The 25,733-nt window shown below is 35.3% G+C and overlaps 2 protein-coding genes across 3 annotated transcripts in view; both read left to right on the top strand.

Annotated features, from left to right (window-relative positions):
- The window catches only part of LOC121731832 (zinc finger protein 28), a 38,357-nt gene extending 35,877 nt beyond the window's left edge, over nucleotides 1–2,480 (top strand). Inside the window, exons 4-6 of the mRNA XM_042121496.1 lie at nucleotides 1,090–1,200; nucleotides 1,537–1,690; nucleotides 2,289–2,480. Coding sequence (XP_041977430.1) covers nucleotides 1,090–1,200; nucleotides 1,537–1,690; nucleotides 2,289–2,480 — 457 coding nt within the window. The remainder of the gene's footprint in view (nucleotides 1–1,089; nucleotides 1,201–1,536; nucleotides 1,691–2,288) is intronic.
- Nucleotides 2,481–3,519: 1,039 nt separating this feature from the next.
- LOC121731712 (ankyrin repeat domain-containing protein 29) overlaps nucleotides 3,520–25,733 on the top strand; it is a 43,137-nt gene continuing 20,923 nt past the window's right edge. Inside the window, exons 1-2 of one of the 2 annotated variants that reach the window (XM_042121296.1) lie at nucleotides 3,520–3,678; nucleotides 3,811–3,842. In XM_042121296.1, the coding sequence (XP_041977230.1) occupies nucleotides 3,831–3,842 (12 nt within the window). In that variant the 5' untranslated portion in view covers nucleotides 3,520–3,678; nucleotides 3,811–3,830. Of the gene's footprint in view, nucleotides 3,843–25,733 lie in introns of both variants that reach the window. The other variant, XM_042121295.1, reaches the window with a different exon arrangement.

Here is a 25,733-nt window from a genome sequence, read left to right as displayed (position 1 = left end):
TGGAGTGGCCAACTTGGACTTCCTAATAGTCTAGGAGTCTAGATCTTCTTTGTTTGTTTGAGCTTACCGTGTTGTAAAATGGCAGTATTGTAAGTGCATTGTCTGACCCTAATGTAAACTGAACCGTACTCGGTACGCATAGATCGCACTCGATGCGTATGCAAAATATCGCAATAATGAAATATCTATCTATTATATCGTTTTCAGGGATTTAAACTTTAAAGTACTTACATCCTCACCAAATTTCAGCAAAATCGGCTCAACGGTAAAAGCGTGAAGACCTTACGAACGAATTCGTATCGAATCAAACTTTTTTTAAATAACGAAACACTAGTATTTTTAGCTTATCTAGTAAATCTAGCCTAAATAAAGGAGCAATTACACGCGTCCCGGGAATCTGCTGGCAGGAGAATGTGACAGTGCTAACATACACATTACACATGCGTGCCATGCAAGGTATGTCATTTTTTGCAGGCAGATGGTCTATGAGTCATTCTAGGGTCAAAGGCTACTCGAAGGGACATTTTAAACACCTTTTATTCGATTTTATAATGCGATGCTTAATGTAATTTAATACATAATAAATATCAGTTTAAATAGTCATGTAAAAAATTATTGAAAATGGCAGGTTGTATAAATCTAAGATGCGATTATTTTGCTGTGTTGTATTATGATGAATAGCTGAAGTAAATTATGCAATTAATGTCGTTTGAGAATAATTTATTGTCAATGAAGTATGAGCAGTGAACACACTACACAGTACTAATTAATTCTTCTGATCCTTAACAAAAAATAAGCTTTTCAAAGACTGACAACGCACCTGTAACTTCTCTAGGGGTAAAGGATAGTTGCTACTCGCCAACCATCTGGGGAGATGCTGCGAACTGCGAAGTGTTATTCAGTTTTCTGCAAGGTTACCATCGTTTGCCACTAGCGCCCCTAGTGACAAACAATGGCAACCTTGCAGAACATTTTAATTTTTAACGCAGTCCATGTTGTAAATCTTGTAATTCCCAGCTTACAAGAGTTTCTTACATTAATCTCGTGTTTAGTTTTTTAAATACACGATAATATTATTGTATGTTACAGGCTTGCACTTTCCCAGCACGCCGCGCGGTGTGAGGAGGGGTGCGAGGGGGACCGGCGGTGCACTTACGATGGCTGCACTTATGTGGCAGTGTCGTATGCTCAACTTGACAAGTATTGCAGTTTTTTTTAATACAGTGGAAAACTAAAATAATATAAAATTCAATTTTGTTATTTAAAGTTTCTGTAGCGACATCTGTTATATAATGTCTTAACAATATAGTTTCAGACTTCAGAGGCCGTGTTCAAGACAAGAAAAGCGCCATCTACAGGCACATACTTTAAACTATTTAGTTCGACTGGAGACTGTTACTTACTTTAGTTTGACAATTTGATAACAGATGGCGCTTATGGAAAAAATTGCATCAACTTCCTTATATCAAAAAAATTTTTTTTTAGTGTTTAAAATGGTAAAATTCTTATAATTAACAGAACTTTCACTTTTTACAGACACATTGCAACGCATGAGGATCGTAAAAAGTATAAATGCTTATTGTGTAGCTTCAAAACGAATCAAGCCACCCATCTCAGAAGACACATGGTCAGCCACGAAGGAACAAAACCATACGCTTGTCCATATTGTGAATTCAGCTGTGCCATTCAGGTGAGTAATACATACTTATGTATTATAAAATTGTAATTGCTAGACCGTGTAATTTTCTTGCACTTCCGTCGGAGTCCTGGATAAGAGCACCAATTCGAAATAAAAGTGACCTAGTCATTTATTCAGAACCTAACTTAACTGAAGTGGATAGGCACCTAATCAAAATCTGTTCAGGTGTACATTTCACAATACAATATTATAAGTCTGAAAGTCCTGAAACACTGCAGGACTAAAATGGTCACATTTAGCAATTCCTCTCAATCAATTCAGCAAATGAATTGTCAAAACTGTCAAACTGACAAATGTCAAATCAGTACAAAAATACAGAAATGAATTGCAAGCAGAGCTGCATTTTGCGATTTTAGAAAAATGAATAATATTATGAATCATATTATGATTCATATCATGATTCTTCAAAGCGACCATGTTAGCGTATCATGAAACTGCAAGTCTGCAATGAGATAAGTACTGAGTTTGAGAGTGTGCTGAGTTCACTACTCGCTGAGTCTGACTGTAAAAAAGGTTTTTTGACTACACAGTAGTATTAAAAACTACGCCCAACAAATTCCAATATTTACAGTTGTTTCGAAAATTTCAGGAGAATCTCCGAAAGCACGTGCTCAAAACTCGTCACCGCGGCTGCAATCTGTACAGATGTCGCCACTGTGACTTCGGCGTGGACCTGGCTAATGCTTTCCGTCTGCACCTCCTCAACGACCATCCCCTTGAATACGACGCTCAAACTGCTTTAAAGACCGTTAAGGAATATCACATGAAAAGAAATGATTAAATAAATTTAACAAATACCAAGTTTGTCTTTTTTTTTAATGAAATAAGGGGCAAACGAGCAAACGGGTCACCATGGAAAGCAACTTCCGTCGCCCATGGACACTCGCAGCATCAGAAGAGCTGCAGGTGCGTTGCCGGCCCTTCAAGAGGGAATAGGGTAATAGGGGAGGGTAGGGATGGGAAGGCCGAAGGGAATAGGGGAGGGTAGGGAAGGGAATAGGGTAGGGGATTGAGCCTGCGGTAAACTCACTCACTCAGCGAAACACAGCGCTAGCGCTGTTTCGCGCCGGTTTTCTGTGAGAACGTGGTATTTCTCCGGTCGAGCCGGCCCATTCGTGCCGAAGCATGGCTCTCCCACGTATAAAAAAGGCTCTGAAAGTTGGTTATTCATTTTTATAGAAGTTAGGCTTTGTTGAAAGTTACGGTTGAACTTTTATCATTAGCTTATCTAAATGGTAATTACTAATTAGTAATTACTATTAGTAAGGTTTAAAAAGTTGTATTCAAAAATTTAAGTTCTCAGCACGGAGCTTTGTATTAGCTCCGTGGTTCTCAGGTGGTTCTCAGCCACGGAGTATTTTAATATGATTTTAATTTTTACCTCCGTGTTCTGAGCTATGAGTTGTGTTGTGAGTTGTGAGTTGTGACCACGGACATAGAATAACATAGAATAACATAAACCACGGAGCTAATTTGACCACAGAAATGAATGTTGTGAGATAATTATGTACTAGTACTGCCACCTGTAAAGAATCTGCGTACGTCCGACATGAAACGAACCATAGTAGGTAGTTTACTAAATGAACAACAGATGGCGCTAAACTCACATACATGATACTGTATGTACAAAGTTCTGTTGTAGTTGAAAAGTTGTTTTCTTGGATACAGTCTCATAATAATTAGAAGGAACTTTAAAAAAAGTGTACCCTTAAAATAATGTGTAATAGTTTTAATATTTTTCCAACCAGCAAACATACAACCATACGTATAAAATATTTTTGTTACTAGCAACATAGACAACTGTCAAATCGTGTTGTGACTTGTGCTGCGCGGTGCGCGCGAATTTCTTTTTCTTCCGTCTTCGGGAAAATTATTTCGTCCCATGAGCGGTCGGTTCTGCGCGTGTTTACTTGTTTAGTGGCGTTTTGTGAAGATAAAATACACGATATAGGTTTATGTGGACAATTTATAAATACAGGGTAAATTGGACAATAATAAATACGAACTGAATAATTACGTAATTACAGGACAAAATATATGTTTCAATGAAAATGTTTAGAGTGATGTTAAATATTTTTTAAACGATGTTTAGCTTGTAATATATCTTGAAGAAAATCGATTTAAAGCAGAGATGTCTCTAAAGGTATGTAGATACTATTTATTAAGTACTAGAATGTATTTTTTGACCGCATTGCAGTTTTCACACTACCTCTATTATACATATACTTACCTACTTACCGTAGTAAAATTACTTAATTGATTGCAATCATTATTTATCTTACCCACGTTTACAACAGCAAATAAAAATGTACATCAAAATTGTTTGTATAATCACTGATTTCGTTTTACATATTATTTTAATTTATGCTAGGCTATTTTTCCCTGCGACCTTCAAAACGACCGTGTTTGTTTATGTTTTTTAAACTAAGAACACGATTTATGCAAGTGATACTACCACAGATACTACCTATGTTATAATTGTCAGATTTTCGTTTTCAAATATTAAAACTTTCAAATTTTAAAATAATAATCTTCTACTACTATAGTATAGGTCCTACTATATTATATAATATGCATTTTGATAATAATATAGACTATAGTTAATAACTCAATCGTGGGAATCGCAGACACTATAGATTTTCAATTGTTATGCGACAGCCGGGTGCTACTTGGGGATTGATGGGTTAATTCTGGTTTACATCAAGAAGAAATAGCATGAACCGCTGCAATGCATAGGGCAAGAGATAAATCTCAATTCTCATAGGATTCTAAACTTTTTTAGATGTTCCCGTACTCTGTACTCTGTAGTGACAATGGGTGATATATTTTAGCCAGTAGTGTTTTTAGTGATTGAAGTGCTCAAATCAAAAGACAAATATTGTTATTAACATAATTAAAATTAAATTATCAAATTATACTTTTATTGTAAATTTTCATTTGCACATTACAATTTAAAGGGCATAAAAGGTCTCAAGACAGTAAATGGCTCTCTCGATCAGGGGTTCCCAAACTTATTTTGTCTGCTGCCCACTTTGAGAACAAATTAAGTTAATAGCGCTCCAGATTGTTTTAATGTAAAATGCATCCAGATGAAATAAAATTACAAATCACCCCTCAGCCTCTTCACAACGCCCCCATTTTTTTTCTGCGTCCCACACCGCCCCTTTTTTTATACCTTCAGCACCCACAAGGAGCCGTTATCGCCCACTTTAGGAAAGGCTGCTCTAGATGAAATCACTTAAAATAAGTTTTAATCATTTCAATAATTTGGTTTCTCAATACAATAAGAAACAGTACTCAGCATGCGTTTTTTCATTTTTTTCAATTTAAATAAGAATGGATTAGGTGTGGTCACCAAAAGATAATACTTTAATATAAAGCTTATAGCTTTTGATATCAATAGCCAATACATATTAGCTAAAATAATTAAAAAGGATGATTTTTGTTAAATTCATTATTCAAAGCAACTTAACTTTTATTCATGATTTTTTATATTATCATGTTATTTGAAGTTACTTTTACTAATGTGAAACATCTTCAACACTTGTTTTTTGGATACTCTCCAAGATTATTATTAGTTTTTAGATAAAACTTGGCTTTCTTGTGAAACAGAAAATAACAAATTTTGCACAACTTGCTTACAATAACATAATCATGATTATAAATTGTACGATAAATATAATGTTAAAATTCAAGACACTTTTTTCAATTATATTAATAAATTGATTGTTGTAACTTGTAATACAATAATTATTGTAAATTATTTAACATCATCATGGTTTTTACTTGTACTCATTGATTTATACTGTTACGGTACATGGTATACGGACACGTGGTGCGCAAGTACATACTCGAACCTTCTAAAAAGGTCCAATGTTTGTTTACGTGTTTACCCTTTATTTGTTAGCGTGTTTGAATTTAGACCTTATGACTGACTCCATAAGGTCTAAATTAAATTCAACTTACTGCAAGGACGGCAGTTTTATTGTGGTACATGCCCGAGCCGCCTAGAAATTTCCTACGGTTGTTTACTTGTTTACGTGAATCGGGAAATTTCTGGAATTCGTCTCGCCATATAAAAAGAGCCGCAGGCAGGTCCGGCAAGTCAGTTCAATCTAAGCGATCATCAAGGCGATTTCGGAGTGATCAATAGTGAGTGAACCAGTGAAACCTGCGACTTGGCTACGACCTAGGACAGTGATAGTGCTTAGTGATTGGACCTAGTGATTTGTGTTTGGACTTAGTGCTAAGTGTTGTGACCTAGTGTTTAGTGCAGTGTTAATAAAGTCTTCAAGAGAGTCACCAGGTCTTTCTCTCCAAATCCTCGAACCCTAGCACGTAACAACTGGTGTCGGAAGTGAGATTTGGAGATGCCATTGACTCCGAGAGAGGACTTCAAGGGGAGTGTCAGGACAAGGGCGCAGCGAGCTGCTGCCATTGACTCCGAGAGAGGAGTTGCGGAGGCCACACCCACTGGGGACCAAGCTCCGCCCACTGAGGGACAGGCCCCACCTACTGGCCCCGCCCACCAGGCTCCGCCCACTGACCACGCCCACCAGGCTCCGCCCACTTTGGGCGAAGCCCCGCCCACTGGCTCCGCCCACCAGGCCACGCCCACTCTGGCCACACCCACTGGCTCCGCCCACCAGGCCACGCCCACTCAGACCACGCCCACTGGCCCCGCCCACCAGGCTCCACCTACTCAAGTCCTGCCTGCTCAGGCCCCGTCGACCAGCTCCATCCATCCAGCCACACCCGTTGTTTCTACGGCCCCTCAAATGGCTCCTCAATTAGAAAGCATAATTGAGTTAATTCACGCTTTGCAAGATTCTCAAAGGGCAATGATGGAGTCACAAGACCGCAAGCTCGGCGCTTTGCAAGAATTTCAGAAGGCTGAAATCAGAGCGATTCGAGAATCACAAGAGCAGCAAAAAGACCTCCAAGAAAAAGCACTTGGAGCTATAAAGGATGTTAGTGACACGGTGACTAAGCTTCGTAAAGATGTCGACGTAATGAAAGAACGAGTTACTGGGTTAGAGACGGTTGTGGAAAATTTGAAAACCGGATTCACAGAACTACAGAAGAGAGTAGTGCGCCTAGAAACTACGGGAGTTGCGGTGTCTAGTGGAGTCACTGGTGTGGCGCAAGGACCAAGAGTAAAGGTGCCACCGTACGACGGCACTACTTCTTGGAATGCTTATCGTCGGCAATTTCAGACTGTTGCCACCGCAAACGGATGGACGGAGGAGCAATGCTTGACCGCTCTCACTGTTGCACTCAGAGGGCAAGCTGTGTCGGTTCTGGAGGCACTGCCACATACGGGAAATGGTTTCCAAGACCTGATGGAGGCACTGGAATCCAGATACGGGGAGCGACACCTGGAGCACGTGTTCCGTGCCCAACTGCGTGACAGAGTCCAACGTTCAGGAGAAGGACTTCAACAATGGGCGTTGGAAATTGAAAAACTCGTCAGGAAGGCATATCCAGGAGCCGAAACCAAGATGGTCGACACAAACATTGTTCAAGGATTTGTCGACGGAATCAAAGACTTGGAGGTCAGGGCTGCAGTAAGACTTGGTCACCATACCTCCCTAAAGGAAGCATTAGCGCATGCTTTGGAAGTCGAGGCTGTGCGCCATGACATACGGCAGACCCATAAGATCCACAAGGTCTCTGAAGAAGTCAAGGAAGTTAAGGCTCCTACGAGGAAAAGATTTGAAGCCATGTGTTATAGGTGTGGTGAGAGGGGCCATCTTCAGCTAAACTGCCCGCAAAAGAAGACCCAGATGGCAAGGATGAAAAGGATTGAGGAACAAATGGAGGAGTTAAAGAAGCAAGCGGTTTCGTCCCCTACCCGGAATCATGCGGAACGAATAGAATCCAGAACTAAGGGACGAGTACTGGATGACGCGGAGAAAGCCCCGGTAACTGTTACCTCCCAGGCACGGAGCGGAACAAAGAGAACAAGTAATTTGGGGCACATGGAGAATGAAGCTATGAGAAAGGTTCAAGAAAGAGATGACGACCTTCGGCACATCATCAGATGGAAGAAACGGGGAGACGTAAAACCAATCTGGAGTGAGGTTGCACCCACTGGCGCTGTCACTAAGGCGTACTGGGAGCAATGGGACAGTCTGATACTTCAGGACGGACTACTCTACCGGAAATGGCAGAAGGCTAACGGCAGAGAGTTCTATTTTCAGATAATTGTCCCAAGGGCAAGAGTACCAGATGTTCTCCGCGAGATACATGAGGGCGTATCAGGGAGTCATCTAGGTGTCAAGAGGATGCTAAGGAAAGTGCGAGAACGATTCTTCTGGTTGCATTGGAGAGATGATGTGCAGGATTGGTGCCACAGATGTATTACTTGCGCTGCTGTAAAGGGGACCACAGACCAGGAGTAGTCGTAGAAACAGCGTGGCGCGTTACCATGGCAGTAACAATGATGCTCGGGACGAGCATCTCTAAGAGGGGAGTAGTGTTACGGTACATGGTATACGGACACGTGGTGCGCAAGTACATACTCGAACCTTCTAAAAAGGTCCAATGTTTGTTTACGTGTTTACCCTTTATTTGTTAGCGTGTTTGAATTTAGACCTTATGACTGACTCCATAAGGTCTAAATTAAATTCAACTTACTGCAAGGACGGCAGTTTTATTGTGGTACATGCCCGAGCCGCCTAGAAATTTCCTACGGTTGTTTACTTGTTTACGTGAATCGGGAAATTTCTGGAATTCGTCTCGCCATATAAAAAGAGCCGCAGGCAGGTCCGGCAAGTCAGTTCAATCTAAGCGATCATCAAGGCGATTTCGGAGTGATCAATAGTGAGTGAACCAGTGAAACCTGCGACTTGGCTACGACCTAGGACAGTGATAGTGCTTAGTGATTGGACCTAGTGATTTGTGTTTGGACTTAGTGCTAAGTGTTGTGACCTAGTGTTTAGTGCAGTGTTAATAAAGTCTTCAAGAGAGTCACCAGGTCTTTCTCTCCAAATCCTCGAACCCTAGCACGTAACAATACGCTAGTTATATTACTAGCGTATAAATCAATGAGTACAAGTGAATGCTTGTACTGGAAAAGACTATGAGCAACTGTTTTTGCATACAATTTCTATTTTACTTAAATTTTAATCTATTTTAAGTTAAGTCTAGTTGGCGACGTTCAAAAAGGTGTATCCATAATGCATTTTTTTAATAAAAATATATTCTATTATTTTATTTTTGTTCTAGTACAAAATTTTGCATTTGAGCTGCAACTAGTGTTCCCGGCATTGACCGCATTTGGCGAGTGACTCTGCTGTTAGTTGAGTCGGCCCATTTGTGCCGATATGTTGTTGTCGATTGTACTTATAGTCTATATCAGGGGTCACCAAATGGCGGACCGCGGTCCGCATGCGGACCGCCGCGCCGCGCCGACAAAATAGGGAGATCGCAGACGGCACACTTTTTGTGTCATGGAGTCTGCGCCCTGCGGCGCACATACAGTCTGCATGGCCGCGCCATGGTCTATATGATGTATATTGTCATACCTACTAATTACCACCAGTTCCGCCAATTCCCTGTACAATCGCGCTCGGAATCGATGTCGATAGATCGATATAGGTCAGTTATATTTAGCCGAGCTAAAGGCGCTCCAGCCGGCGGCCGTCTGAAGTCTAGAGTCTAGACTATAGACCGCCACCGTTAGGCCTGATGAACTAACTGTACTCTAATGTACCCATTAGACGACGCAATTTGTCATATTGCTCGCTAATGTGTATTCTGCCTAGGTCTGTCTTCAGTGAAGATTGTCCACATTCGTCCTCCCACAAACGTTAGACATTGGGCTGGGTGGTTTTTCAAGGCATAAAGTGTGAAAAAAATGGCACAACTTTGAGGAGGACCACTTCGACATAGCTAATCAGTAATCACTATTTAGGATTAGGAGCAGAAGGACCTAGGACCTAGGAAGTGCCAGGACCGAGATTTCTGACATTACTTAGTTCGTCTTATTCTCACCTTCAAGAGACATGACAGTTTATTTTCAGAATCTTTTGAGTTCACAATACCATGATCTCCGCAGAGAGTAATAATTAATGTAGCGTCAGTTAAATACTAGGTCGTAGAAATTAACGTAACGATGTCTATAATAATCGCTCATACATCTCCATCTTGGTTGGCGGCTGGTGACCCAATTAAAAGGAGGAAGTAGGTCTGTCATTCGTCCAAGTAACTTCTGAATCTTTAACGGGCCAGGCGGAATGCATTTGCTTTTACACTTCAAAACTCGACAAATATCCGTTATATTTATATATTAATATCTTTTGGCCTCTCCAGGTTGGCCGTACTGTGTAGGCCTAATTAAAAGAGGAGCCAACAGACAGTTTTTTTTAATCTATTTCAGACAGATTATTAAAAGTCAATTTTCATGATGTTTCAATATACCAGACCGACCATAATAATTATATTCTCGAAACAGGTAAGTATGCTGCCCCCCCCCCCCCCCCCATAGCCGAAATCCTGGGTACGCCCATGAGCCTTGAGGATGTAAGCTACAAATAATGGTGGCAACGATACCTTTATGATAGTTTACGAAAGTCATTTATCATGGCCCAACGTGAAGGCTTTTGTTCCAGATGCAACAAACAAATATTTGATAGAAGTTAGTGCCTGAACAACAAATTTGGGGATTAGAAAGGAATCCAGCGCACTGCATTCAATCCTCCTCTCGTAATGCACCGTGGAATGCACAGGAACACGGCGATTAAGTTACAAGGACAAAGGCGAGTGGAACAATGCGTTTCAGTTCAGTGACTTGCGACTGGACTCGTCGGGTCGGTCTATAAATGGAACCCACCCTCGGCGCATCATCGCCAACATCGCATGCCTAACATTCGCCAGATGTGACCCGGTTTGGGCCAGAATTGGCAAAGCTGGGTGGAAATTATATGAACACCTGGATCTCCCTGGTTCGAAGCATTTTTTGGATTAAATTAACCAGTTCCCTTAGCTCGAAATATACTTTCAAACGGAATTATACTAAAGCGTTGCGCATAAATTTCTTTATTAGAAGATACATCATATAAGTGTCCTACCATATTATGTTCTTCCCGGGACTCAGAGTGTGCATTTCCATACCGAATTTCCGGCTTAAACTCGAAGAAGACATAGGTAACAGATAGGCCCACTTTAGCATTAAAAATATTGTGAAGAAAGAAGACTTAACCTATGTGAAGTTAGCAACCGAGTTCAAGGTAAATGATTTTTATATATGTCATTCGATTGTACCCGGAGTGTACCCGATTGTACCGCAATTAAAATTGTTTGTACCTCAATAGGGTAGAAATGGGGGGGTGGTAAAATTTGCTTAGCAACCGACATAAAGATACCGGAATTTCAATGATGCCATCTGGAAGAGTATCGTTTGTACCGGATTGTACCCGTTTTTAAAGTTAATTTTTTTTTTATTTTACGAAAAAAAAAAAACAAAAAAAATTTTTTCCCTAAAAATAAGGCTTTGTATGGAGTAGAAGGAAAGAAAGTATATAAAGCAGTTCAAATGTGTAAAAGAAGTTATTTTTTGAGGTAGATTCGTTCGGTCTTGACGAATTTTCCAATATCTTACTATAAAAGTCGGAGTTATATTTTGCAGCTTTTGTCGTTTGTACCTCGCCAAAACAGAAAGATTATAAAAGAAGATACTATTCACTTTAAATTCACACAAAAATTTTTGAGGTACAAACGATTTTTCATATAGTAACAACGTCAGAAATTCAATCGGTCTTGACGAATTTTCCTATAACTTACTATAAAACTTTGAGTTAAATTTTGCAACTTTTATCGTTTGTACCTCGCCAAAACAGAAAGATTATTAAAGAAGATACTATTCACTTTATTATAACATAAAAATTTTTAAGGTACAAACGATTTTTCATATAGTAACAACGTCCGAAATTCGATCGGTCTTGCCGAATTTTCCAATATCTTACTATAAAAGTCAGAGTTAAATTTTGCAACTTTTATCATTTTTACCTCGCCAAAATTGAAAAATTATAAAAGAAGATACTATTCACTTCATATTCACCCAAGAAATTGTGAGGTACAAACGATTTTTCATTTAGTAACAACGTCAGAGATTCGATCGGTCTTGACGAATTTTCGAATATCTTACTATAAAACTTGGAGTCAAATTTTGCAACTGTTATCGTTTGTACCTCACCAAAACCGAAAGATTATAAAAGAAAATACTATTCAGTTCATTTTTACACAAAAATTTTTGAGGTACAAACGATTTTTCATTTAGTAACAACGTTAGAGATTCTATCGGTCTTGACGAAATTTCTTACATCTAACTATAAAACTCGGAGTTAAATTTTGCAATTTTTATCGTTTGTACCTCGCCAAACCCGAAAGATTATAAAAGAAGATTCTATTCACTTTATATTCACACAAAAAATTTTGTGGTACAAACGATTTTTCATATAGTAACTGCGTCAGAGATTCGATCGGTCTTGACGAATTTTCGAATATCCTACTATAAAACTCGGAGTCAAATTTTGCAACTTTTATCGTTTGTACCTCGCCAAAACCGAAAGATTATAAAAGTATATATTATTCACTTCATATTTATATAAAAAATTTTGAGGCACAAACGATTTTTCATATAGTAACCAAGTCAGAGATTCGATCGGTCTTGACGAATTTTCGAATATCTTACTATAAAACTTGGAGTCAAATTTTGCAACTTTTATCGTTTGTACCTGGCCAAAACCGAAAGATTATAAAAGAAAATACTATTCAGTTCATTTTAACACAAAAAATTTTGAGGTACAAACGATTTTTCATATAGTAACAACGTCAAAGATTCGATCGGTCTTGACGAATTTTCGAATATCTTACTATAAAACTCGGAGTCAAATTTTGCAAGTTTTATCGTTTGTACCTCGCCAAAACCGAAAGATTACAAAAGAAGATACTATTCACTTCATATTCACTTAAAATTTTTTGAGGTACAAACGATTTTTCATATAGTAACAACGTCAGAGATTCGATCGGTCTTGACGAATTTTCGAATATCTTACTATAAAACTCGGAGTCATATTTTGCAACTTTTATCGTTTGTACCTCGGCAAAACCGAAAGATTACAAAAGAAGATACTATTCACTTCATATTCACTCAAAATTTTTTGAGGTACAAACGATTTTTCATATAGTAACAACGTCAGAGATTCGATCGGTCTTGACGAATTTTCGAATATCCTACTATAAAACTCGGAGTCAAATTTTGCAACTTTTATCGTTTGTACCTCGCCAAAACCGAAAGATTATAAAAGTAGATATTATTCACTTCATATTTATATAATAAATTTTGAGGTACAAACGATTTTTCATATAGTAACAACGTCAGAGATTCGATCGGTCTTGACGAATTTTCGAATATCCTACTATAAAACTCGGAGTCAAATTTTGCAACTTTTATAGTTTGTACCTCGCCAAAACCGAAAGATTATAAAAAAAGATATTATTCACTTCATATTTATATAAAAAATTTTGAGGCACAAACGATTTTTCATATAGTAACAACGTCAGAGATTCGATCGGTCTTGACGAATTTTCGAATATCCTACTATAAAACTCGGAGTCAAATTTTGCAACTTTTATCGTTTGTACCTCGCCAAAACCGAAAGATTATAAAAGTAGATATTATTCACTTCATATTTATATAATAAATTTTGAGGTACAAACGATTTTTCATATAGTACCAACGTCAGAGATTCGATCGGTCTTGACGAATTTTCGAATATCCTACTATAAACCTCGGAGTCAAATTTTGCAACTTTTATCGTTTGTGCCTCGCCAGAACCGAAAGATTATAAAAGTAGATATTATTCACTTTATATTTATATAAAAAATTTTGAGGCACAAACGATTTTTCATATAGCAACAACGTCAGAGATTCGATCGGTCTTGACGAATTTTCGAATATCTTACTATAAAACTCGTAGTCATATTTCGCAACTTTTATCGTTTGTACCTCGCCAAAACCGAAAGATTACAAAAGAAGATACTATTCACTTCATATTCACTTAAAATTTTTTGAGGTACAAACGATTTTTCATATAGTAACAACGTCAGAGATTCGATCGGTCTTGACGAATTTTCGAATATCCTACTATAAAACTCGGAGTCAAATTTTGCAACTTTTATCGTTTGTACCTCGCCAAAACCAAAAGATTACAAAAGAAGATACTATTCACTTCATATTCACTTAAAATTTTTTGAGGTACAAACGATTTTTCATATAGTAACAACGTCAGAGATTCGATCAGTCTTGACGAATTTTCGAATATCTTACTATAAAACTCGTAGTCATATTTTGCAACTTTTATCGTTTGTACCTCGCCAAAACCGAAAGATTACAAAAGAAGATACTATTCACTTCATATTCACTTAAAATTTTTTGAGGTACAAACGATTTTTCATATAGTAACAACGTCAGAGATTCGATCGGTCTTGACGAATTTTCGAATATCCTACTATAAAACTCGGAGTCAAATTTTTTGTGTTTAAATGAACTGAATAGTATTTTCTTTTATAATCTTTCGGTTTTGGCGAGGTACAAACGATAAAAGTTGCAAAATTTGACTCCAAGTTTTATAGTAAGATATTCGAAAATTCGTCAAGACCGATCGAATCTCTGACGTTGTTACTATATGAAAAATCGTTTGTACCTCAAAATTTTTTTTATAAATATGAAGTGAATAATATCTACTTTTATAATTTTTCGGTTTTGGCGAGGTACAAACGATAAAAGTTGCAAAATTTGACTCCGAGTTTTATAGTAGGATATTCGAAAATTCGTCAAGACCGATCGAATCTCTGACGTTGTTACTATATGAAAAATCGTTTGTACCTCAAAATTTATTATATAAATATGAAGTGAATAATATCTACTTTTATAATCTTTCGGTTTTGGCGAGGTACAAACGATAAAAGTTGCAAAATTTGACTCCGAGTTTTATAGTAGGATATTCGAAAATTCGTCAAGACCGATCGAATCTCTGACGTTGTTACTATATGAAAAATCGTTTGTACCTCAAAAAATTTTGAGTGAATATGAAGTGAATAGTATCTTCTTTTGTAATCTTTCGGTTTTGGCGAGGTACAAACGATAAAAGTTGCAAAATATGACTACGAGTTTTATAGTAAGATATTCGAAAATTCGTCAAGACCGATCAAATCTCTGACGTTGTTACTATATGAAAAATCGTTTGTACCTCAAAAAATTTTAAGTGAATATGAAGTGAATAGTATCTTCTTTTGTAATCTTTCGGTTTTGGCGAGGTACAAACGATAAAAGTTGCAAAATTTGACTCCGAGTTTTATAGTAAGATATTCGAAAATTCGTCAAGACCGATCGAATCTTTGACGTTGTTACTATATGAAAAATCGTTTGTACCTCAAAATTTTTTGTGTTGAAATGAACTGAATAGTATTTTCTTTTATAATCTTTCGGTTTTGGCGAGGTACAAACGATAAAAGTTGCAAAATTTGACTCCAAGTTTTATAGTAAGATATTCGAAAATTCGTCAAGACCGATCGAATCTCTGACGTTGTTACTATATGAAAAATCGTTTGTACCTCAAAAAATTTTAAGTGAATATGAAGTGAATAGTATCTTCTTTTGTAATCTTTCGGTTTTGGCGAGGTACAAACGATAAAAGTTGCAAAATTTGACTCCGAGTTTTATAGTAGGATATTCGAAAATTCGTCAAGACCGATCGAATCTCTGACGTTGTTACTATATGAAAAATCGTTTGTACCTCAAAATTTAGTATATAAATATGAAGTGAATAATATCTACTTTTATAATCTTTCGGTTTTGGCGAGGTACAAACGATAAAAGTTGCAAAATTTGACTCCAAGTTTTATAGTAAGATATTCGAATATTCGTCAAGACCGATCGAATCTCTGACGTGGTTACTATATGAAAAATCGTTTGTGCCTCAAAATTTTTTATATAAATATGAAGTGAATAATATATACTTTTATAATCTTTCGGTTTTGGCGAGGTACAAACGATAAAAGTTGCAAAATTTGACTCCGAGTTTTATAGTAGGATATTCGAAAATTCGTCAAGACCGATCGAATCTCTGACGCAGTTACTATATGAAAAATCGTTTGTACCACAAAATTTTTTGTGTGAATATAAAATGAATAGAATCTTCTTTTATAATCTTTCGGGTTTGGCGAGGTACAAACGATAAAAATTGCAAAATTTAACTCCGAGTTTTATAGTTAGATGTAAGAAATTTCGTCAAGACCGATAGAATCTCTAACGTTGTTACTAAATGAAAAATCGTTTGTACCTCAAAAATTTTTGTGTAAAAATGAACTGAATAGTATTTTCTTTTATAATCTTTCGGTTTTGGTGAGGTACAAACGATAACAGTTGCAAAATTTGACTCCAAGTTTTATAGTAAGATATTCGAAAATTCGTCAAGACCGATCGAATCTCTGACGTTGTTACTATATGAAAAATCGTTTGTACCTCAAAAAATTTTAAGTGAATATGAAGTGAATAGTATCTTCTTTTGTAATCTTTCGGTTTTGGCGAGGTACAAACGATAAAAGTTGCAAAATATGACTCCGAGTTTTATAGTAAGATATTCGAAAATTCGTCAAGACCGATCGAATCTCTGACGTTGTTACTATATGAAAAATCGTTTGTACCTCAAAAAATTTTAAGTGAAAATGAAGTGAATAGTATCTTCTTTTGTAATCTTTCGGTTTTGCCGAGGTACAAACGATAAAAGTTGCAAAATATGGCTCCGAGTTTTATAGTAAGATATTCGAAAATTCGTCAAGACCGATCGAATCTCTGACGTTGTTACTATATGAAAAATCGTTTGTACCTCAAAAAATTTTAAGTGAATATGAAGTGAATAGTATCTTCTTTTGTAATCTTTCGGTTTTGGCGAGGTACAAACGATAAAAGTTGCAAAATTTGACTCCGAGTTTTATAGTAGGATATTCGAAAATTCGTCAAGACCGATCGAATCTCTGACGTTGTTACTATATGAAAAATCGTTTGTACCTCAAAATTTATTATATAAATATGAAGTGAATAATATCTACTTTTATAATCTTTCGGTTTTGGCGAGGTACAAACGATAAAAGTTGCAAAATTTGACTCCGAGTTTTATAGTAGGATATTCGAAAATTCGTCAAGACCGATCGAATCTCTGACGTTGTTACTATATGAAAAATCGTTTGTACCTCAAAAAATTTTGAGTGAATATGAAGTGAATAGTATCTTCTTTTGTAATCTTTCGGTTTTGGCGAGGTACAAACGATAACAGTTGCAAAATTTGACTCCAAGTTTTATAGTAAGATATTCGAAAATTCGTCAAGACCGATCGAATCTCTGACGTTGTTACTATATGAAAAATCGTTTGTACCTCAAAAAATTTTAAGTGAATATGAAGTGAATAGTATCTTCTTTTGTAATCTTTCGGTTTTGGCGAGGTACAAACGATAAAAGTTGCAAAATATGACTCCGAGTTTTATAGTAAGATATTCGAAAATTCGTCAAGACCGATCGAATCTCTGACGTTGTTACTATATGAAAAATCGTTTGTACCTCAAAAAATTTTAAGTGAAAATGAAGTGAATAGTATCTTCTTTTGTAATCTTTCGGTTTTGCCGAGGTACAAACGATAAAAGTTGCAAAATATGACTCCGAGTTTTATAGTAAGATATTCGAAAATTCGTCAAGACCGATCGAATCTCTGAAGTTGTTACTATATGAAAAATCGTTTGTACCTCAAAAATTTTTGAGTGAAAATGAAGTGAATAGTATCTTCTTTTGTAATCTTTCGGTTTTGCCGAGGTACAAACGATAAAAGTTGCAAAATATGACTCCGAGTTTTATAGTAAGATATTCGAAAATTCGTCAAGACCGATCGAATCTCTGACGTTGTTACTATATGAAAAATCGTTTGTACCTCAAAAAATTTTAAGTGAATATGAAGTGAATAGTATCTTCTTTTGTAATCTTTCGGTTTTGGCGAGGTACAAACGATAAAAGTTGCAAAATTTGACTCCGAGTTTTATAGTAGGATATTCGAAAATTCGTCAAGACCGATCGAATCTCTGACGTTGTTACTATATGAAAAATCGTTTGTACCTCAAAAAATTTTAAGTGAATATGAAGTGAATAGTATCTTCTTTTGTAATCTTTCGGGTTTGGCGAGGTACAAACGATAAAAATTGCAAAATTTAACTCCGAGTTTTATAGTTAGATGTAAGAAATTTCGTCAAGACCGATAGAATCTCTAACGTTGTTACTAAATGAAAAATCGTTTGTACCTCAAAAATTTTTGTGTAAAAATGAACTGAATAGTATTTTCTTTTATAATCTTTCGGTTTTGGTGAGGTACAAACGATAACAGTTGCAAAATTTGACTCCAAGTTTTATAGTAAGATATTCGAAAATTCGTCAAGACCGATCGAATCTCTGACGTTGTTACTATATTAAAAACGTTTGTACCTCAAAATTTTTTATATAAATATGAAGTGAATAATATCTTTTTTTATAATCTTTCGGGTTTGGCGAGGTACAAACGATAAAAATTGCAAAATTTAACTCCGAGTTTTATAGTTAGATGTAAGAAATTTCGTCAAGACCGATAGAATCTCTAACGTTGTTACTAAATGAAAAATCGTTTGTACCTCAAAAATTTTTGTGTAAAAATGAACTGAATAGTATTTTCTTTTATAATCTTTCGGTTTTGGCGAGGTACAAACGATAAAAGTTGCAAAATTTGACTCCAAGTTTTATAGTAAGATATTCGAAAATTCGTCAAGACCGATCGAATCTCTGACGTGGTTACTATATGAAAAATCGTTTGTGCCTCAAAATTTTTTATATAAATATGAAGTGAATAATATATACTTTTATAATCTTTCGGTTTTGGCGAGGTACAAACGATAAAAGTTGCAAAATTTGACTCCGAGTTTTATAGTAGGATATTCGAAAATTCGTCAAGACCGATCGAATCTCTGACGCAGTTACTATATGAAAAATCGTTTGTACCACAAAATTTTTTGTGTGAATATAAAATGAATAGAATCTTCTTTTATAATCTTTCGGGTTTGGCGAGGTACAAACGATAAAAATTGCAAAATTTAACTCCGAGTTTTATAGTTAGATGTAAGAAATTTCGTCAAGACCGATAGAATCTCTAACGTTGTTACTAAATGAAAAATCGTTTGTACCTCAAAAATTTTTGTGTAAAAATGAACTGAATAGTATTTTCTTTTATAATCTTTCGGTTTTGGTGAGGTACAAACGATAACAGTTGCAAAATTTGACTCCAAGTTTTATAGTAAGATATTCGAAAATTCGTCAAGACCGATCGAATCTCTGACGTTGTTACTATATGAAAAATCGTTTGTACCTCAAAAAATTTTAAGTGAATATGAAGTGAATAGTATCTTCTTTTGTAATCTTTCGGTTTTGGCGAGGTACAAACGATAAAAGTTGCAAAATATGACTCCGAGTTTTATAGTAAGATATTCGAAAATTCGTCAAGACCGATCGAATCTCTGACGTTGTTACTATATGAAAAATCGTTTGTACCTCAAAAAATTTTAAGTGAAAATGAAGTGAATAGTATCTTCTTTTGTAATCTTTCGGTTTTGCCGAGGTACAAACGATAAAAGTTGCAAAATATGACTCCGAGTTTTATAGTAAGATATTCGAAAATTCGTCAAGACCGATCGAATCTCTGAAGTTGTTACTATATGAAAAATCGTTTGTACCTCAAAAATTTTTGAGTGAAAATGAAGTGAATAGTATCTTCTTTTGTAATCTTTCGGTTTTGCCGAGGTACAAACGATAAAAGTTGCAAAATATGACTCCGAGTTTTATAGTAAGATATTCGAAAATTCGTCAAGACCGATCGAATCTCTGACGTTGTTACTATATGAAAAATCGTTTGTACCTCAAAAAATTTTAAGTGAATATGAAGTGAATAGTATCTTCTTTTGTAATCTTTCGGTTTTGGCGAGGTACAAACGATAAAAGTTGCAAAATTTGACTCCGAGTTTTATAGTAGGATATTCGAAAATTCGTCAAGACCGATCGAATCTCTGACGTTGTTACTATATGAAAAATCGTTTGTACCTCAAAATTTAGTATATAAATATGAAGTGAATAATATCTACTTTTATAATCTTTCGGTTTTGGCGAGGTACAAACGATAAAAGTTGCAAAATTTGACTCCAAGTTTTATAGTAAGATATTCGAAAATTCGTCAAGACCGATCGAATCTCTGACGTGGTTACTATATGAAAAATCGTTTGTGCCTCAAAATTTTTTATATAAATATGAAGTGAATAATATATACTTTTATAATCTTTCGGTTTTGGCGAGGTACAAACGATAAAAGTTGCAAAATTTGACTCCGAGTTTTATAGTAGGATATTCGAAAATTCGTCAAGACCGATCGAATCTCTGACGCAGTTACTATATGAAAAATCGTTTGTACCACAAAATTTTTTGTGTGAATATAAAATGAATAGAATCTTCTTTTATAATCTTTCGGGTTTGGCGAGGTACAAACGATAAAAATTGCAAAATTTAACTCCGAGTTTTATAGTTAGATGTAAGAAAGTAAAGTTTAGTTTTATAGTATAGTATAGTTTTATAGTAAGATATTCGAAAATTCGTCAAGACCGATCGAATCTCTGACGTTGTTACTATATGAAAAATCGTTTGTACCTCAAAAAATTTTAAGTGAATATGAAGTGAATAGTATCTTCTTTTGTAATCTTTCGGTTTTGGCGAGGTACAAACGATAAAAGTTGCAAAATTTGACTCCGAGTTTTATAGTAGGATATTCGAAAATTCGTCAAGACCGATCGAATCTCTGACGTTGTTACTATATGAAAAATCGTTTGTACCTCAAAATTTAGTACATAAATATGAAGTGAATAATATCTACTTTTATAATCTTTCGGTTTTGGCGAGGTACAAACGATAAAAGTTGCAAAATTTGACTCCAAGTTTTATAGTAAGATATTCGAAAATTCGTCAAGACCGATCGAATCTCTGACGTGGTTACTATATGAAAAATCGTTTGTGCCTCAAAATTTTTTATATAAATATGAAGTGAATAATATATACTTTTATAATCTTTCGGTTTTGGCGAGGTACAAACGATAAAAGTTGCAAAATTTGACTCCGAGTTTTATAGTAGGATATTCGAAAATTCGTCAAGACCGATCGAATCTCTGACGCAGTTACTATATGAAAAATCGTTTGTACCACAAAATTTTTTGTGTGAATATAAAATGAATAGAATCTTCTTTTATAATCTTTCGGGTTTGGCGAGGTACAAACGATAAAAATTGCAAAATTTAACTCCGAGTTTTATAGTTAGATGTAAGAAATTTCGTCAAGACCGATAGAATCTCTAACGTTGTTACTAAATGAAAAATCGTTTGTACCTCAAAAATTTTTGTGTAAAAATGAACTGAATAGTATTTTCTTTTATAATCTTTCGGTTTTGGTGAGGTACAAACGATAACAGTTGCAAAATTTGACTCCAAGTTTTATAGTAAGATATTCGAAAATTCGTCAAGACCGATCGAATCTCTGACGTTGTTACTATATTAAAAACGTTTGTACCTCAAAATTTTTTATATAAATATGAAGTGAATAATATCTTTTTTTATAATCTTTCGGGTTTGGCGAGGTACAAACGATAAAAATTGCAAAATTTAACTCCGAGTTTTATAGTTAGATGTAAGAAATTTCGTCAAGACCGATAGAATCTCTAACGTTGTTACTAAATGAAAAATCGTTTGTACCTCAAAAATTTTTGTGTAAAAATGAACTGAATAGTATTTTCTTTTATAATCTTTCGGTTTTGGCGAGGTACAAACGATAAAAGTTGCAAAATTTGACTCCAAGTTTTATAGTAAGATATTCGAAAATTCGTCAAGACCGATCGAATCTCTGACGTGGTTACTATATGAAAAATCGTTTGTGCCTCAAAATTTTTTATATAAATATGAAGTGAATAATATATACTTTTATAATCTTTCGGTTTTGGCGAGGTACAAACGATAAAAGTTGCAAAATTTGACTCCGAGTTTTATAGTAGGATATTCGAAAATTCGTCAAGACCGATCGAATCTCTGACGCAGTTACTATATGAAAAATCGTTTGTACCACAAAATTTTTTGTGTGAATATAAAATGAATAGAATCTTCTTTTATAATCTTTCGGGTTTGGCGAGGTACAAACGATAAAAATTGCAAAATTTAACTCCGAGTTTTATAGTTAGATGTAAGAAATTTCGTCAAGACCGATAGAATCTCTAACGTTGTTACTAAATGAAAAATCGTTTGTACCTCAAAAATTTTTGTGTAAAAATGAACTGAATAGTATTTTCTTTTATAATCTTTCGGTTTTGGTGAGGTACAAACGATAACAGTTGCAAAATTTGACTCCAAGTTTTATAGTAAGATATTCGAAAATTCGTCAAGACCGATCGAATCTCTGACGTTGTTACTATATGAAAAATCGTTTGTACCTCAAAAAATTTTAAGTGAATATGAAGTGAATAGTATCTTCTTTTGTAATCTTTCGGTTTTGGCGAGGTACAAACGATAAAAGTTGCAAAATATGACTCCGAGTTTTATAGTAAGATATTCGAAAATTCGTCAAGACCGATCGAATCTCTGACGTTGTTACTATATGAAAAATCGTTTGTACCTCAAAAAATTTTAAGTGAAAATGAAGTGAATAGTATCTTCTTTTGTAATCTTTCGGTTTTGCCGAGGTACAAACGATAAAAGTTGCAAAATATGACTCCGAGTTTTATAGTAAGATATTCGAAAATTCGTCAAGACCGATCGAATCTCTGAAGTTGTTACTATATGAAAAATCGTTTGTACCTCAAAAATTTTTGAGTGAAAATGAAGTGAATAGTATCTTCTTTTGTAATCTTTCGGTTTTGCCGAGGTACAAACGATAAAAGTTGCAAAATATGACTCCGAGTTTTATAGTAAGATATTCGAAAATTCGTCAAGACCGATCGAATCTCTGACGTTGTTACTATATGAAAAATCGTTTGTACCTCAAAAAATTTTAAGTGAATATGAAGTGAATAGTATCTTCTTTTGTAATCTTTCGGTTTTGGCGAGGTACAAACGATAAAAGTTGCAAAATTTGACTCCGAGTTTTATAGTAGGATATTCGAAAATTCGTCAAGACCGATCGAATCTCTGACGTTGTTACTATATGAAAAATCGTTTGTACCTCAAAATTTAGTATATAAATATGAAGTGAATAATATCTACTTTTATAATCTTTCGGTTTTGGCGAGGTACAAACGATAAAAGTTGCAAAATTTGACTCCAAGTTTTATAGTAAGATATTCGAAAATTCGTCAAGACCGATCGAATCTCTGACGTGGTTACTATATGAAAAATCGTTTGTGCCTCAAAATTTTTTATATAAATATGAAGTGAATAATATATACTTTTATAATCTTTCGGTTTTGGCGAGGTACAAACGATAAAAGTTGCAAAATTTGACTCCGAGTTTTATAGTAGGATATTCGAAAATTCGTCAAGACCGATCGAATCTCTGACGCAGTTACTATATGAAAAATCGTTTGTACCACAAAATTTTTTGTGTGAATATAAAATGAATAGAATCTTCTTTTATAATCTTTCGGGTTTGGCGAGGTACAAACGATAAAAATTGCAAAATTTAACTCCGAGTTTTATAGTTAGATGTAAGAAATTTCGTCAAGACCGATAGAATCTCTAACGTTGTTACTAAATGAAAAATCGTTTGTACCTCAAAAATTTTTGTGTAAAAATGAACTGAATAGTATTTTCTTTTATAATCTTTCGGTTTTGGTGAGGTACAAACGATAACAGTTGCAAAATTTGACTCCAAGTTTTATAGTAAGATATTCGAAAATTCGTCAAGACCGATCGAATCTCTGACGTTGTTACTAAATGAAAAATCGTTTGTACCTCACAATTTCTTGGGTGAATATGAAGTGAATAGTATCTTCTTTTATAATTTTTCAATTTTGGCGAGGTAAAAATGATAAAAGTTGCAAAATTTAACTCTGACTTTTATAGTAAGATATTGGAAAATTCGGCAAGACCGATCGAATTTCGGACGTTGTTACTATATGAAAAATCGTTTGTACCTTAAAAATTTTTATGTTATAATAAAGTGAATAGTATCTTCTTTAATAATCTTTCTGTTTTGGCGAGGTACAAACGATAAAAGTTGCAAAATTTAACTCAAAGTTTTATAGTAAGTTATATGAAAATTCGTCAAGACCGATTGAATTTCTGACGTTGTTACTATATGAAAAATCGTTTGTACCTCAAAAATTTTTGTGTGAATTTAAAGTGAATAGTATCTTCTTTTATAATCTTTCTGTTTTGGCGAGGTACAAACGACAAAAGCTGCAAAATATAACTCCGACTTTTATAGTAAGATATTGGAAAATTCGTCAAGACCGAACGAATCTACCTCAAAAAATAACTTCTTTTACACATTTGAACTGCTTTATATACTTTCTTTCCTTCTACTCCATACAAAGCCTTATTTTTAGGGAAAAATTTTTTTTTGTGTTTTTTTTTTCGTAAAATAAAAAAAAAATTAACTTTAAAAACGGGTACAATCCGGTACAAACGATACTCTTCCAGATGGCATCATTGAAATTCCGGTATCTTTATGTCGGTTGCTAAGCAAATTTTACCACCCCCCCATTTCTACCCTATTGAGGTACAAACAATTTTAATTGCGGTACAATCGGGTACACTCCGGGTACAATCGAATGACATATATAAAAATCATTTACCTTGAACTCGGTTGCTAACTTCACATAGGTGAAGACTTAAGTTCTTTTTATGATCCTTTTCTTCATTCGCCATTTATATTAAATCGCCTTAGGACTTGCTAATTAATTTGAAAGTTTCATGCAAATAAAAACATAAAACCTTTTCCGAGAATATTAAGCCATAAAAGTCCAGATACATTTGTAATTAATGCCGTATGTGTCAAATTTTATGTTAATCAAAACAATATAATTTATAATTTGTTTCCCCTATACCTACGCGTTTTGCGAAAACAGGTTTTTAAATCCGTCTTCTACTTCCTTATTACGCTGGCCCACATTCGTTTGAAGGTGAAGATACAAAAAATCCTTTAAATGCACTAGAAATATCTAGATTTTATTATAGTAGGTGTCTACTTTGGTAACTTATCTCCTCTTTAAGATCCATGGGTTGTTGAAATGTTTGAAAATTTGGTTTAATAGATTCTGACAGTAACTTGCAGTGACTAATGGCTGAGATTATCTACTTATATTCTATAATCATGCTGCACCCATAGTCTATTCTCTCATGTCTCAGTTTGCAAATGTCCTAAGATATTGAATAAGATAAAAATTAGAAAACGTCGAAGGGTTCATAGAAGGCAACGAGTCAACGTTCTCAACTTATTTAGAGAGAAATCGCGTCGCACCGTATTCGTTGGTGCAGACTGCAGGCAATGGGGACACGGAAGCTACGGGGCTACCGTCTAGGGCCTAGCGCTAAAAGTTGATCTGACCAACAAGGTACATTTAGAGACGTTGAATGGAATCAACGAATTGCAGGCAATAGGCATCAAAGCTTGCCTAAGGAAAAGCCAAGGACATAAAGATTCCAGAATGTTCTCCCAATTTTCTCTCCGCAAGGAACATGATAAGAGCGAAACTTATATTCCAGGTCAGCCTTATGAACATAAATAATTTAAAACGTTAAACAGGTTGTTCAATATCCTACCGCTAAGTTGCGGTTTGGTTGCGAAATATTAGTAAACATTATTGAGGGCAACCTGTTGAGGCTAGGGCCATATCCGCCAATCCGGGTTATTGCTAATCCTGTGTTAAAATATCATGCCCTCTCTTTCTTCAATAGAGAAACGAGAGGGACAACTAGATATTTCATCCACGACTAACATTTA

This window comes from Aricia agestis, chromosome 11 (assembly GCF_905147365.1).
Source record: "Aricia agestis chromosome 11, ilAriAges1.1, whole genome shotgun sequence".
Taxonomy (NCBI): domain Eukaryota; kingdom Metazoa; phylum Arthropoda; class Insecta; order Lepidoptera; family Lycaenidae; genus Aricia; species Aricia agestis.
Note: the sequence above shows the minus strand (reverse complement) of the source record. Positions and strands in the feature narration are given on the sequence as shown.